The sequence below is a fragment of the Mustela lutreola genome, chromosome 8, assembly GCF_030435805.1.
Source record: "Mustela lutreola isolate mMusLut2 chromosome 8, mMusLut2.pri, whole genome shotgun sequence".
Classification (NCBI taxonomy): Eukaryota; Metazoa; Chordata; class Mammalia; order Carnivora; family Mustelidae; genus Mustela; species Mustela lutreola.
This window is the reverse complement of record NC_081297.1, coordinates 28,678,105-28,691,198: the sequence shown is the minus strand read 5'-3', so window position 1 is coordinate 28,691,198 and position 13,094 is coordinate 28,678,105. Positions and strand designations below refer to the sequence as shown.

General features: G+C 41.3%; 1 protein-coding gene across 4 annotated transcripts in view; it reads left to right on the top strand.

Annotated features, from left to right (window-relative positions):
* Positions 1–13,094, top strand: part of DHTKD1 (dehydrogenase E1 and transketolase domain containing 1) — a 62,441-nt gene that overhangs the window by 19,754 nt on the left and 29,593 nt on the right. For all 4 annotated transcript variants that reach the window (XR_009356543.1, XM_059184146.1, XM_059184145.1 and 1 more), the window contains 6 exons: positions 913–1,124; positions 1,949–2,143; positions 4,249–4,518; positions 8,560–8,731; positions 9,751–9,949; positions 12,734–13,046. Coding sequence is in view for 3 of the 4 variants with exons in the window: in XM_059184146.1 (XP_059040129.1) it covers positions 913–1,124; positions 1,949–2,143; positions 4,249–4,518; positions 8,560–8,731; positions 9,751–9,949; positions 12,734–13,046 (1,361 nt within the window). In the remaining variant the exon portion in view is untranslated. The remainder of the gene's footprint in view (positions 1–912; positions 1,125–1,948; positions 2,144–4,248; positions 4,519–8,559; positions 8,732–9,750; positions 9,950–12,733; positions 13,047–13,094) is intronic.

The window sequence follows — 13,094 nt, the reverse complement described above, 5'->3', positions numbered from 1 at the left end:
CTATAGACTTGCCTATTCTTGACATTTTGTATAAATAAAGTCACACTATGAGGCCTTTTGTGTCTGGCTTTTTTCCCTGTAGCATAATGTTTCCAAGTTTCATCCATGTTGTAACATAGTACTTCATTCCTTTATGTGGCTAAATAATACTCCATCCAAAGGCTGCATCACATTTGGTTTATCTCATCAGTGGACATTGTGTTATTTCCTATCTCATTTAATCTTAAAAATTCCCCGCTGACGTGCTTTGACTGCTCCCATTTTATAGGTTAAAATGTGAAGCAGAGAAGCTAAGGAACACAAAGCAATTTCTGTAAGTTGAATGATCAGTCGGTATCAAAGTTTATTGTAAGAAACCATAAGCAATAAAAAAGTAAGTGTTGGTTTGTTAAACTCAAGTTGTAGGTTCAGGCAAATGATGGATAATTGATTTGTGCTGAGCTATTGATATATTACAAACCTTCCCTTTTTTTTGACTGAGAGTTGGGTAGATTTCCCTTGACCTGAAAATATTGCCTTGCTATCAATATTAATTCACATTAAGACCAGCTGCTCAATGGTAGATACTACTTTATAGGTATTAATAAGACTTGAACATTTGGGAAGATATTTTAGATAAAGGTAGGACATTGATTTGTAGCTATAAAGCAGATGAATGTCAGGTTTCAATTTTTAGTTTGGAGTTATACAATCAAAATTTAGCATAAAGCAGAGGTTTATATTCCCTCTCCTAGTATGACTACTTCATAGCCTTTGGTCATCGTTTTAGTTTTGCCTTTAGAAAAATCTAGATAGCCATTGATGATGATCTGAGTTATCCGAACAAAATACTCTGAACTGAAATATTTTGTATGTTCTGTAATTACGTGGTTGATTGCTTTTTAAAATGATCCCTTTGATTCCATTTTGTAGGATTATTAAACATGGGGAAGGAGGAGGCCTCTCTTGAGGAAGTACTGGCCTATCTCAACCAAATCTACTGTGGGCAAATTTCTATTGAAACCTCCCAACTTCAGAGCCAGGAGGAGAAAGACTGGTTTGCCAAGCGGTTTGAGGAACTGAAGAAAGAGTCCTTTAGCACAGAAGAGCGAAAACATCTGTCAAAACTAATGCTAGAATCCCAGGTATAAAAGTGCCAGTGAATATCAATGGAATAGCATGGCTCATTTCCTACAAAGATGCATAAATATTGAAGAAAGGGAATTAAAGCATTTATTTACCCCATTAATCCCATTGTCTCAACACAACAGACAGTATAACATGTGCTACTTTATTCTAAGTAGAAAAAGCTAGATTGCCAAACACCAGAGCTGTTGGTTCTCCTCAGAGTCAAAATACTTTTTATATATTTGCCTATTCACTCTCTAAAAGACTGCAAAATCCTTACGCTCTTCTCTCCGTATTACCTCAAGCAATCAAAGAAAGCTATGCACGAAAGCTCTTGGTACAAATTAATGAAATTGAATCTGTCAGGGCTTGGATCAGGCTCTGGCATATCAAGAGGACAAGAAAACTGTTCCCAGTAATTTGGATAGTTGGGTGGTTTGCAGCCTTGAGGGAAGAGTACTGTAGAGGCCTCTACTAACGCTCAGGGGCTAGGAGGGGCAGAATGAAAGGCCCAGCCCTTGCTTCAGAACACATTCTTTTTTTTTTTCTTCTTCTTTTTCCCGGAAGAATACATTCTAAGAGGCTTCCTCTGGGGCTAAGTTATTCTACCACTCGTATTATTTTCTCTGCCTTCCCACTGCTGCCTGGTGTCCTTGGCCAGGCGTTCCTGCCATGCCCTGAGCTAGTCTCATCTGTCTCCAGAGTATGTCATGAAGGGGCACTGCTGCGCCTTCTTAAACTAGCGTAGGGTCTCCCCACAACACACAGAAACGTGTCTGACTTGGACCTGAGTAGCTGGCTCTCTTCCCACAACAAATGTGTTTGACGTGATATTCCACAGGAGTTTGACCACTTTTTGGCCACCAAGTTTGCCACAGTGAAGCGGTATGGGGGCGAAGGAGCGGAGAGCATGATGGGCTTTTTCCACGAGTTGCTGAAAATGGCAGCCTACAGTGGGATCACGGATGTGATTATTGGCATGCCCCACAGAGGGAGGCTTAATTTATTAACAGGCCTTCTGCAGTTCCCTCCGGAGGTAAGATACTTTCTGTGGTGCACAACTGATTGCAACAGAATAGAGCCGACAATAATCATTCCTTAGAAACCCAGTAAAGCTCTGCGCCATTGGCCCAGGGGATAGCTTAATGAGTTGATGGATAGATCTGGTATTTGAGTTGGTTTTCTTTGTCTTCTTACATGGATTCTTTCTCAGGGAAGGTAAAGGTTAGTTTGTTTTCTCAAGGATGACATGAATAGATAATTTCTGTTCTTTGAAGCATGCTTTCCTAATGTAATAGAAATTATCCAAACATTAAGATCTGTGTGATTGCTTATAATTTTACCTTCCAAGAAGTCCATTTTACTTTCCCCTGATGTGCAGAATTTATACTGAACAGCCTCTATAAAACTAATAACACATTGTTATCCTTGGAGACCACCACCTGAGAGGTTTTATAGGTAATTGGATCTTGGTGTTCCTGTTCTGTCCAACTCAGCGGCTCTGTTAGTCTCTCAAAAGACTGGAGAGTTAGGGCTGTAGATTTTAGGTCCGAGAACATCAGGGTGACTTGCAATTTAACCAGATCGTGGCTGCTGTGTGTGGATAAACCTCACTACTGACCTTGGTCAGGAGATTAAAAGTAATTGTAAGTGTTAAAGGGACTGTGAGAGTTAATGGAGTGAATAGAGCCTATGGAAGGATGCATTACCCTTAAACCACTAGAAGGTACACATGACGGTATGTCTGGGGGCTAAGCTTTACCACTACTACTCATACCTCAGTTTTTCTGATGCTAAGAGATTGATAGTCAGCTCTTAAAAGACAAATACTTTCGAAAAAGCAGACTAAACAAAATAAAGTGATTGACAGGGGCGCCTCGGTGGCTCAGTGGGTTAAAGCCTCTGCCTTCAGCTCAGGTCATGATCTCAGGGTCCTGGGATCAAGCCCCACTCAGGCTCTCTGCTCAGCAGGGAGCCTGCTTCCCCCTCTCTCTCCCTGCCTGCCTCCCTGCCTACTTGTGATCTCTGTCAAATAAATAAATAAAATCTTAAAAAAAAAAAAGTGATTGACAGATGGAGGCATGTGCTGAAACACAGGCAGAAATCCCTAAATGAGAAATTGTGTTCTTAAAGCATCACAGACAAAAACACATCTGAAAAGTGCTGAATTACAAATGATCATATTTGTGAGAAACATGGATATACCCATACTGTGTAAGAATGTGTGCTCCTGTTTATCCATTGATCAGTAAGAAGCTTTGGGGTCATTCAAACCATTTGGGTAAATGAGGACAACGTGCTGTTTTTGGTAACTACCTTGGTTTGAGAGCTGATTTTTCTTACTTACTAGCTAAAGACCTTTAAATTAGTAAATTTCTCTTGCTTGTGCATTTTTCAAGTGGGTAGTAATGTTTATCTCGAGGTAGACTGGGAAAATGAAGTGAAGTCCTTTGAGAATTAGACAGTCGAACTTTTTAGGCATGACTTGAGCTAATCATGGATGCCATCCTGTGTCTAAATGGGATTAAGTTCTGTTCTATCATTTTCCTGTCTACCCCCCCTTTTTAAAAAGATTTTATGTATTTAATTGAGAGAGAGAGAGAGAGAGAGAGAAGAGCATGAATGGTGGGGAGGAGCAGAGACAGAGGGAGAAGCAGGCTCTCCATTTGAGCAGGGAGCCTGACATGGGGCTCCATCCCAGGACTCTGGGATCGTGACCTAAGCCGAAGGCAGATGCTTAACCGACTGAGCCACCCAGGTGCCCTTTCCTGTCTACCTTTAACAAGATTCATAAAAAATTCTTTCGGAGAATATATTCTAACAGGTGTATTTAAGAAAAATTATTTTGCATATTGCAAGGCAGAGATAACTAACAGTTTAGTACTTTACTATCTACATGTCTAATAGTCATGTTAGATTCTTCTCAGAGTGTTGGTATTTCATGTGATGGTGAAGATCTCCAAATAATTCTGGGCATTTGAGCAGTTAGAAGTTTGTGCCTTTCTTTTTTAATGCATGGTGATCACAGTTAGACAAGCATCAGTGTAAAGTTTTTTCAATTGTATGATTTAAACTAATCACCTCTTCTCTGGTCTCCATTGTGATAAAAGACATTTTTTCTTGTCTATTTTTTCATAACAGCTGATGTTCCGTAAAATGAGAGGCTTAAGTGAATTTCCAGAAAATGTTTCAGCCACTGGAGATGTCCTGTCTCACTTGACCTCCTCGGTTGATCTAGATTTTGGCGCGCACCATCCCCTCCATGTGACCATGCTGCCTAACCCATCGCACCTGGAAGCAGTCAACCCCGTGGCTGTGGGGAAGACTCGTGGAAGGCAGCAATCTAGACAGGATGGGGACTACTCTCCAGATAGTTCTGCTCAGCCTGGGGACAAAGTCATTTGCTTACAGGTACTTGTAGCTTCACGAAGTGAGGCAGGAGGCTGGGGAGACCAGGAGGAGGGAAAGGGAGATGGTAGATATTCAAGATGAAATTGAGAAAAGATGAAATTTTGGGAAAAGAAGATTCGGGGCTTGTTTTTAAAATTAATAGCAGATATGAGGTCCAGTCTCAAGGCAACTGACTTTAGACTCAGGTTTCACTCTTTTTTTTTTTTTTTGAAGAACCACTTTAAACATTTTTTAAAATTTAAATTCATTTAATTAATATATGATATATTATTGGTTTCAGAGATATAGGTCTGTGATTCATCATTCTCGTATAATACCCAGTGCTCATCACATCTCATGCCCTCCTGAATGTCCATCACCCAGTTCCCCCATTCCCCCAGCAACCCTCAGTTTCTTTCCTATGCTTAAGAGTCTCTTATGGTGTGTCTTGTGTTTTCCTTTCTTGAGTTGTGTGTGTTATTTAAGGGAGTATTGAGTGGTATTCCTGATGCTTTTCAGAGGACATATTTTATTACTTTTAGGAAACTACGTGGTCTCCATATATCTAACAAGTCTTGCTTGTTTCACAGTAAAGGTCTTGGGGCACCTAGGTGGCTCAGTCAGTGAAGCACCTGAGTCTTTTTTCCAGCTCAGGTCTTGATCTCAGGGCTTTAAGTTCAAGCCCTACGTTGGGCTACATGCTGGCTGTGGAGCCTGCTTAAAAAAAATACTAATAAAATAAAATAAAGATCTTTGGCACTAAGGCAACCAGTACTGATCATTAGTGTGGCTCTTACTTCCTTTATCCACTCCAACCACCAGTTTTTTGTAACCCGACAGCCTAGAGATTTGGACTCTGGGTCACATTTTTTTTCCTATGAGTATTCATTTAAATATGAACCTTTAACTACTGGGAAATAATTACTTTTGGGCATTAGTCACTGAGTCTTTAAGCCCCACAAGCATAGGTAAATCTATAAGGCAGAAGATTATAAATAAATAAAATCTTAAAAAAAAAACTTTGAAAAGAATCAACAGGTTCTGCTTATAAATAGATAAAATCTTAAAAAAAAAAACAAACTATAAGGCAGGAGAATATTTGGCTATGTAAATGAATACCAACTGTATCTTATTATCTCATATTAATTTTCATGAGCCAGAAACTTGTAGTAAGTAAATTGGGGGTAGGCAGCATTGCATTTGACTACAGTATGGTATTTTGAAATGGAAATGTTACATTGTTAATCATTTTCTTTACCTGTCAATTGACTTAATTCATGATACTCTAAAGTATTTCTGTCATTCACGTTTACCCAGTGCATGAAGTAGGTCTTTGCATGGACTTCCAAAGTAAGAGGTGAAAGTGCCGTTCTCTTTAAAGTGCTGAGCAACTAACTGCCCTCTTTTGTCTATTTTGTGTTCCGAAATTATTTTGCCCTGCTGTGTCTGTACATGTTTTGCCTTGTTCAAGGACACAGTTCTAACTTCTTCTGAGAACTCTAAATTTGGAGCCTATAAAATTCTGGTAGGTGAGATTCTGGATGCTACTTTTTCTGCCTGTCTTCTCTTTATCTGGGTCCTGAACCTGGTGAAGGTAGATTGTCCTTTATGATGGCTGTATGTCTAACCCCTGGCCAAGTTTCTAGCCCCTTGGCCATGTGTCTAACCCCTGGCCATGTTTCTAACCCCTTGGCCATGTGTCTAACCCCTGGCCATGTTTCTGACCCCTTGGCCATGTGTCTAACCCCCAGTCATGTGTCTAACCCATGGCCATGTGTCTAACCCCCTGGCCTGGGCAGCTCCCACTTCACCCAGCATTTGTTAGTACTTATGGACCCTTATTCCCAAAAAGCTTTATGGGGCATAGTGGAGTGGGTTCTCTTCTGATTTAAGAAGAAAATAAAATTAGCAAATGGCACATGTGTGCTTTAGTGCCAAGAATCCAAAGACCATGATAAAATGATGCAAGTTATGAGCAGATGTTATGTTCTTTTTCTGAGAAATTTTTATTTGAGAATGGTTGACACCAGATGTTATGTTCTTTTTTTTAGAGAGGGAGAGAGAGGTGGGGGGCAGGAAGGAACAGAAAGGGAGGCGAGAGAGAAAATCTGAAGCAGGGTGGGCCCTCAGCACTGGGCATGGAGCCTGATGCAGGGCTTCATTCCACAACCCTGACATCATGACCTGAGCCGAAATCAAGAGTCAGATGTTAACCGACTGGGCCATCTAGTCACCCCCCAGATGGTATGTTCTTAACAATGCCTCTCCTGTAACATTTTGGAAAGGAGCAGAAGAGGCACACATCCTCCCTCTTCCTTGCTTTACTGAACTCCACTTACACCGATATCCCCCAGAAATTCCATCATCAAGGAGGAGTGTTCAGATGCCCAGAGCTCTTGGACCTGGTGGCTAAGAGTCGGACCTTACAGTGTAACGTGGTACAGAAAAGACAAAGACTGTGGAACCAAGAAGACTGGAGATCAAATCCTGCCTTTGCTGCTTTCTGGCTTGGTGTGCTTAATTCTGTTATTTAGGGTCTTTGAATCTGATAGCTAAATGGGAGTGTACTACATTCTTCATAGTGTTCTGAGAATTAAATGACATCATGTACATAGTAAGTTCCTTGATCCAGGAGAAGGGCTTGGAGGGGTGGAGAAATACATAGAAAAAAAACCAGAGGTACCATAGAAGGCCCAGTGTCTACTCCAATGTGAAATATAGACTCTTGGTGAACCTTGGTTTACTCATCTGTAAAAAGGACAGTAGTGTCTTTCTTCTTATCTGCAACCCCTCCTCCCCCTACCTTGAATGGGTTAATGCTGTGGAGATAATGTAAGGGTATGTTATTACTAGATATAGATACTCCAAAATGGAGGTCATCCATATAGTCCCTAGCCAAGGGAAGGTGTAGCCTGGAAATGTCACTTCTGCAAAGCAGTACTTCCTTTCTTTGCCAGAATATTCTATTTACATTAAAAAAGTGACTATCTTAAGGACATTTTCAATGTCCTTTAAAAAAATCTACTTCCAAGTATTCTTCCTTCACACATATTTAGGTCTTTTATTTCTGTTATTGTTGGAATTGCAATGGTCATGTTCTTAGGGCATCTGAGATCATTTTATTCTTTAGTCCATTATTTTGATATTAGCCTTTTGTTTAATTTATTTTTTACTGCAATATATTTGATAATAACATTACATAAATTTAAGGGGTATAACATGTTGATTTGACAGGTAATCTTTTAGCCTGAAGTCAATAGAATTCATATCTTCTAAGATCTTCTAAGATCTACAATTCCCTTATTATTTGCATTCAACATTTCTAAAAGAGATTTCCCTTTTCTTCTATCAGGTTTCCTCTATCTTTCCATCCATCAGGTTTTGTGGTGATATTGTGATCTAACAGACTTCAAATGGTTAGGAAGAATAGCACATTTCAGATGTTGTGTGGTAGTATTTTGTTGGTTCCTTAAAGCATCCTTTCACTCACCTGTGAGAGACTGTCCTGCCTGCCTCCTGTCTTTGCAGTCAGATCACCCTTCTTTATGTTCCCAGGGGTGGCCAGTATACCCAATGGGGACCAGGAGATGCAATGTGCACACAGACTCGCTTTAGATGTAGGATGATTGGGGAAGAAAGAGGGTTCAAAACTGTGTACCGTTCCTCATGTCTTGCAGTCTTTTTTCCTGAAAACTATGCTAGGCTGATTTTCCTCCTGTACCTCCAATAGCCCCCTTCCTTCTGTGGTGCTGTTGTTTGTTCTAGAATTTTGATGGGTATATTAGAAATGATGCGTGTGAATGATAATGTGGTGGTGGGTAGAATGGATTGGCCGGTGGTGGTCACAAGAGGAAAAGGGCTTTGAAACCTGCTTGAGATCAGGTAACCCTTCTAGAAAATCCTGTACAGAACCAGCAGAGTTTTGGGAAGGCAGGGGACCAGCAAGAGAGAGCATTGTTGTTTTTATTCCTATTATTATTTGAAAACAATTTATTCCAAATTGGAAACATAAATTTCTACACCCCTTATGTTCATTTTCTCATTTTCTCCTCCATGATTTAGGTTCACGGTGATGCATCTTTCTGTGGTCAGGGGATTGTTCCTGAAACATTTACGTTGTCTAGTCTCCCACATTTCAGAATAGGTGGGAGTGTCCATCTGATTGTCAATAACCAGCTGGGTTACACCACTCCTGCAGAAAGAGGAAGATCTTCCTTATACTGCAGTGACATCGGTATGTGACACAGGGAGGCAGCCCTAGAGAAACATCTAGTTGGCTTAGAAGAGTGAGCCTCTCTGGTTATCCCATTTTAAATTTGGATCAGATGGGCTCAGTAGTCACCAACAGTGTTACTAACATTCCTTGAAAAGTCTGTGTGTGATCTTTGAATCCAGGGAAATAAGACAAGAGTGGAACTGAGAGGCTGCCATCTCAGATTGTCCAAGAATCCAGTTGAATGATGTGGTGAAAGCCAGGGATCAATGGCACAACACCAGGGTACTTGTCTTTAGGGGATTCAGACCTGGGGTACCCAAAGCCCTCGTCAAGAAGAATAGGTTCAACCAGTGAATTTGGCTAAGTGGTCTTGGTTAGGAGTCAGATGTGAGGAAGCCACGTTGGCTCGTTTTTATCCCAGAAATCAGGTAGTATGAAGAGAAAGGGCTTTTTAAAAAATTTTTTTAACCCATTACCCAGTTCACAGAGTAAACTGTAAGATGGTAGGAACTCTTCCATTTTTGCACCTAGACCCCGGCCTGGATGCCTTTTGGGGCTATCTGTGTGAATTTTCTTTTAAAGATAATTTATTTTTAAGTAATCTCTAGACCTGATATGAAGCTTGAACTCACGACCCCACGATCGAGTCCCTTGCTGCTGTGACTGAGCCAGCCAGAGATCCCTATCTATGTGAATTTTTTGTGATTAGTTTGATAGAGATACCAGAAACATATTGTAGGACTTCTCTTTGTTAGCTCATGTAATGTTTCCAACATTGCTAAGAGGTAGGAGCTATTATCTCAGTTCTACAGGTAAGAAGACTGAGATTCATAACTTTACTGAGGTCACAGAGTAAGTCACAGAGCTGGGACATGACCTCTTTCCTCTCAGCTAGGCTCCAAAGTATGGCTTCTTAACCACCCAGTCAAGCTACCTCTTAGTATGTGGGCTGCCTCCCCACACAGGTAACAGGAGTTGGAGGTGGGCTAATGTCGTATGGGATAGCTGGCTGGTTTCATCTGTCTCCTCTGCCTCAGGAAAGCTTGTGGGCTGCGCCATCATCCACGTCAATGGAGATAGCCCGGAGGAAGTGGTCCGTGCTGCACAACTGGCTTTTGAATACCAGCGCCATTTCCGGAAAGATGTGATTGTTGATTTGTTATGCTACAGGCAGTGGGGCCACAACGAGCTGGATGAGCCCTTCTTCACCAACCCGGTCATGTACAAGATCATCAGGTACATTTATAAACCTTTGTGGAAGATCCCCTCGCCCCCATAGGGCTCACATTATTTTTATTAGATGCTCTGAAGTAGGGTGACGAGCTCCATGGGTTGCCTGACGCACACAACTTTCGGTGCTAAAGCTGGGACAGTCCTGAGCAAACTGGGGTGGTCATTCTGTGGGTCTCAGGAAAGGTCCCCATATTCTTCAAACTTTACTCATTTGCTTGATGAATAAACAAAGGCAATTTACCAACACCGCTTGGCAGATGGGAAACAAGTAGGAGGACTTGGGCAGAGCCCACAGTATGCCATTGACAGGACCAGAAACTAGTCCTCCGTGATTCACTTGGTGCCTCGGCAAGAGGTAACATCACAGTTGTAAGGAATCTTGGGAACTGTGCTGTCCAGTATGGAGGCCACTATCATATGTGGCTTTTGAACACTTGAAATGTGGCCGGTCCTGCTGGAGAGGGGCTGTAAGTGTGATATACACACCAGGTTCCAAAGACTTTATCTGTCAAGAAAAATGTGAACTATCTCAATACTTTTTTTTATGTTGATAAAGTATTAAAGTGACCATATTTTACACATATTGAGTTAAATAAATTTGTTATGAAAATTAATTCTACCTGTTTTTTTTTTTTACCTTTTCTAATGTGACTGCTAAGAAATTTTTAATTACACATTGGCTCATGCTACAGTTATTTTTATTTATTTATTTATTTATTTATTTATTATTTTTATTTTTTTTTTTTAAGATTTTATTTATTTATTTGACAGAGAGAAATCACAAGTAGATGGAGAGGCAGGCAGAGAGAGAGAGAGGGAAGCAGGCCCCTGCTGAGCAGAGAACCCCATGTGGGACTCGATCCCAGGACCCTGAGATCATGACCTGAGCCGAAGGCAGCGGCTTAACCCACTGAGCCACCCAGGCGCCCGCTACAGTTATTTTTAAAGATTTTATTTATTTATTTGACAGAGCACAAGCAGGCAGAGAGGCAGGCAGAGAGAGAGGGGGAAGCAGGCTTCCTGCTGAGCAGAGAGCCCAATGCAGGGCTCAATCCCAGGACCCTGAGATCATGACCTGAGCTGAAGACAGAGGCTTAACCCACTGAGACAACCAGGTGCCCCTCATGCTACATTTTTCTTAAATTAACATACAATGTATTATTTGTTTCAGAGTACAGGTCTGATTCATCAGCCTTACACAATACACAGTGCTTATCACAACACATACCCTCCCCAATGTCCATCACCCAGTCAGCCCATCTCCCCACCCACCTTCCCTCCAGCAACCCTCAGTTTGTTTCCTAACATTAAGAGTCTCTTATGGTTTGTCTCCCTCTCTGGTTTAGTCTTGTTTCATTATTTCCTGTCTTCCCCTATGATACTCTGCCTTGATTCTTAAATTCTGCATATCAGTGATATCATATGATAATTATATTTCTCTGCTTGACTTATTTCACTTACTATAATACCCTCTAGTTCCATCCACATCATTGCAAATGGCAAGATTTCATGTTTTGATGGCTGCATAATATTCCATTGTGTGTATGTGTGTGTGTGTGTGTGTGTATCACATCTTCTTTATCCATTCATCTGTCAATGGACATCTGGGCTCTTCCCATGGTTTGGCTATTGTGGGCATTGCTTCTATAAACATTGGGGTATAAGTGCCCCTTTGGATCACTACATTTGTATCTTTGGGGTAAATACCCAATAGACATGCTACATTTCTTTTGGACAGTGCTGGGATAGAAGGTTAATATGACGGAGAGAAACATGTTACTTTGGAATTTCCTTTTTTGATACTAGAAAGTACAACAGAGCCCCTTCCCCATTTAGTTCCTCATAGGTAAAAATGAAAGCAGAGGAATAAATTGAGTGACTTAAAAAAAAAAAAAAAGATTTTATTTATTTATTTGAGAGAGAGAGAGATCACAAGTAGGCAGAGAGAGAGGGGGAAGCAGGCTCCCTGCTGAGCAGAGAGCCTGATGCGGGACTCGATCCCAGGACCCTGAGATCATGACCTGAGCTGAAGGCAGTGGTTTAATCCACTGAGCCCCCCAGGCGCCCCAATTGAGTGACATTTTATAGGTCATTCTGGTCATGGGTAGCAGACTACTCTTGGAAGAACAAATCTGGAATTTAGCTCCTGAATGGCATGATGTGGCTCAGGGCCGTATTTTAAAAAAAAGATCTACCTCTTTTGTCAGGACTGGATACGATAAAGTATGTGAATAAACTTTGTAGTTTAAAGTATTATGTGAATATAGAGTATCATTATTATTATTGTAAAACCAAGGTACTGGTTATTATGGTTACTGGGTTATTAAAGCTACCAAAAATGGATGTTGGCGACTTTGAGTTCAATACTTTTTGAAATAAGGGTGTAGACAATGTAGGTCAGTCTTGTAAATAACTGTCCAGAATGTTCATAGAAAAACTCTACTAATTATTTCTACCTTAATATAGAAAAAAGCTTATAAAGATGGATTTGTTTTTTCTTGGGAGAGTTTTGTTTTTACTTGGAAGAGGTTGTTACTCCTCATTGCCTCTAGAGAAAACAAGATATTGGAGTGAAAGTTACATAACATAAAATGGATCACTTTGCAAGTCAGAGGTATCTAGTATGTTCACCGTGTCGTCCCACCACCCACACTCTCTAGTTCCCGAACATGTCCTGCGTGCCTCCTTACAGTGATGATGCTCTGTGATACCTTTGACAATGGCTGTGTCTGTCACTCTTCCACTGTTGCAAATCAGATTGACTTTTCTCCCTTGTTTGCTGCACAGAGCCCGAAAGAGCATCCCGGACACCTATGCAGAGCACCTGATTGCCAATGGACTCATGACTGGGGAAGAGGTGTCAGAAATCAAAACCTCCTACTACTCGAAGTTAAATGACCATTTAACCAACATGGCACACTACAGCCCCCCAGCCACCAACCTGCAGGCACACTGGAAGGGTCTGGTCCAGCCGCCAGCCTGCATTAGCACCTGGAACACGGGTGTGGCCCTTGACCTCCTGCGGTTTATTGGCGGGAAGTCGGTGGAGGTGCCCGAGGAGCTCCAGATGCACAGTCATCTGCTGAAGACCTACGTGCAGGTAGGGAGCCTGACAGTTTCAGGTTACTGATTGTTTGTCTCGAGTCAC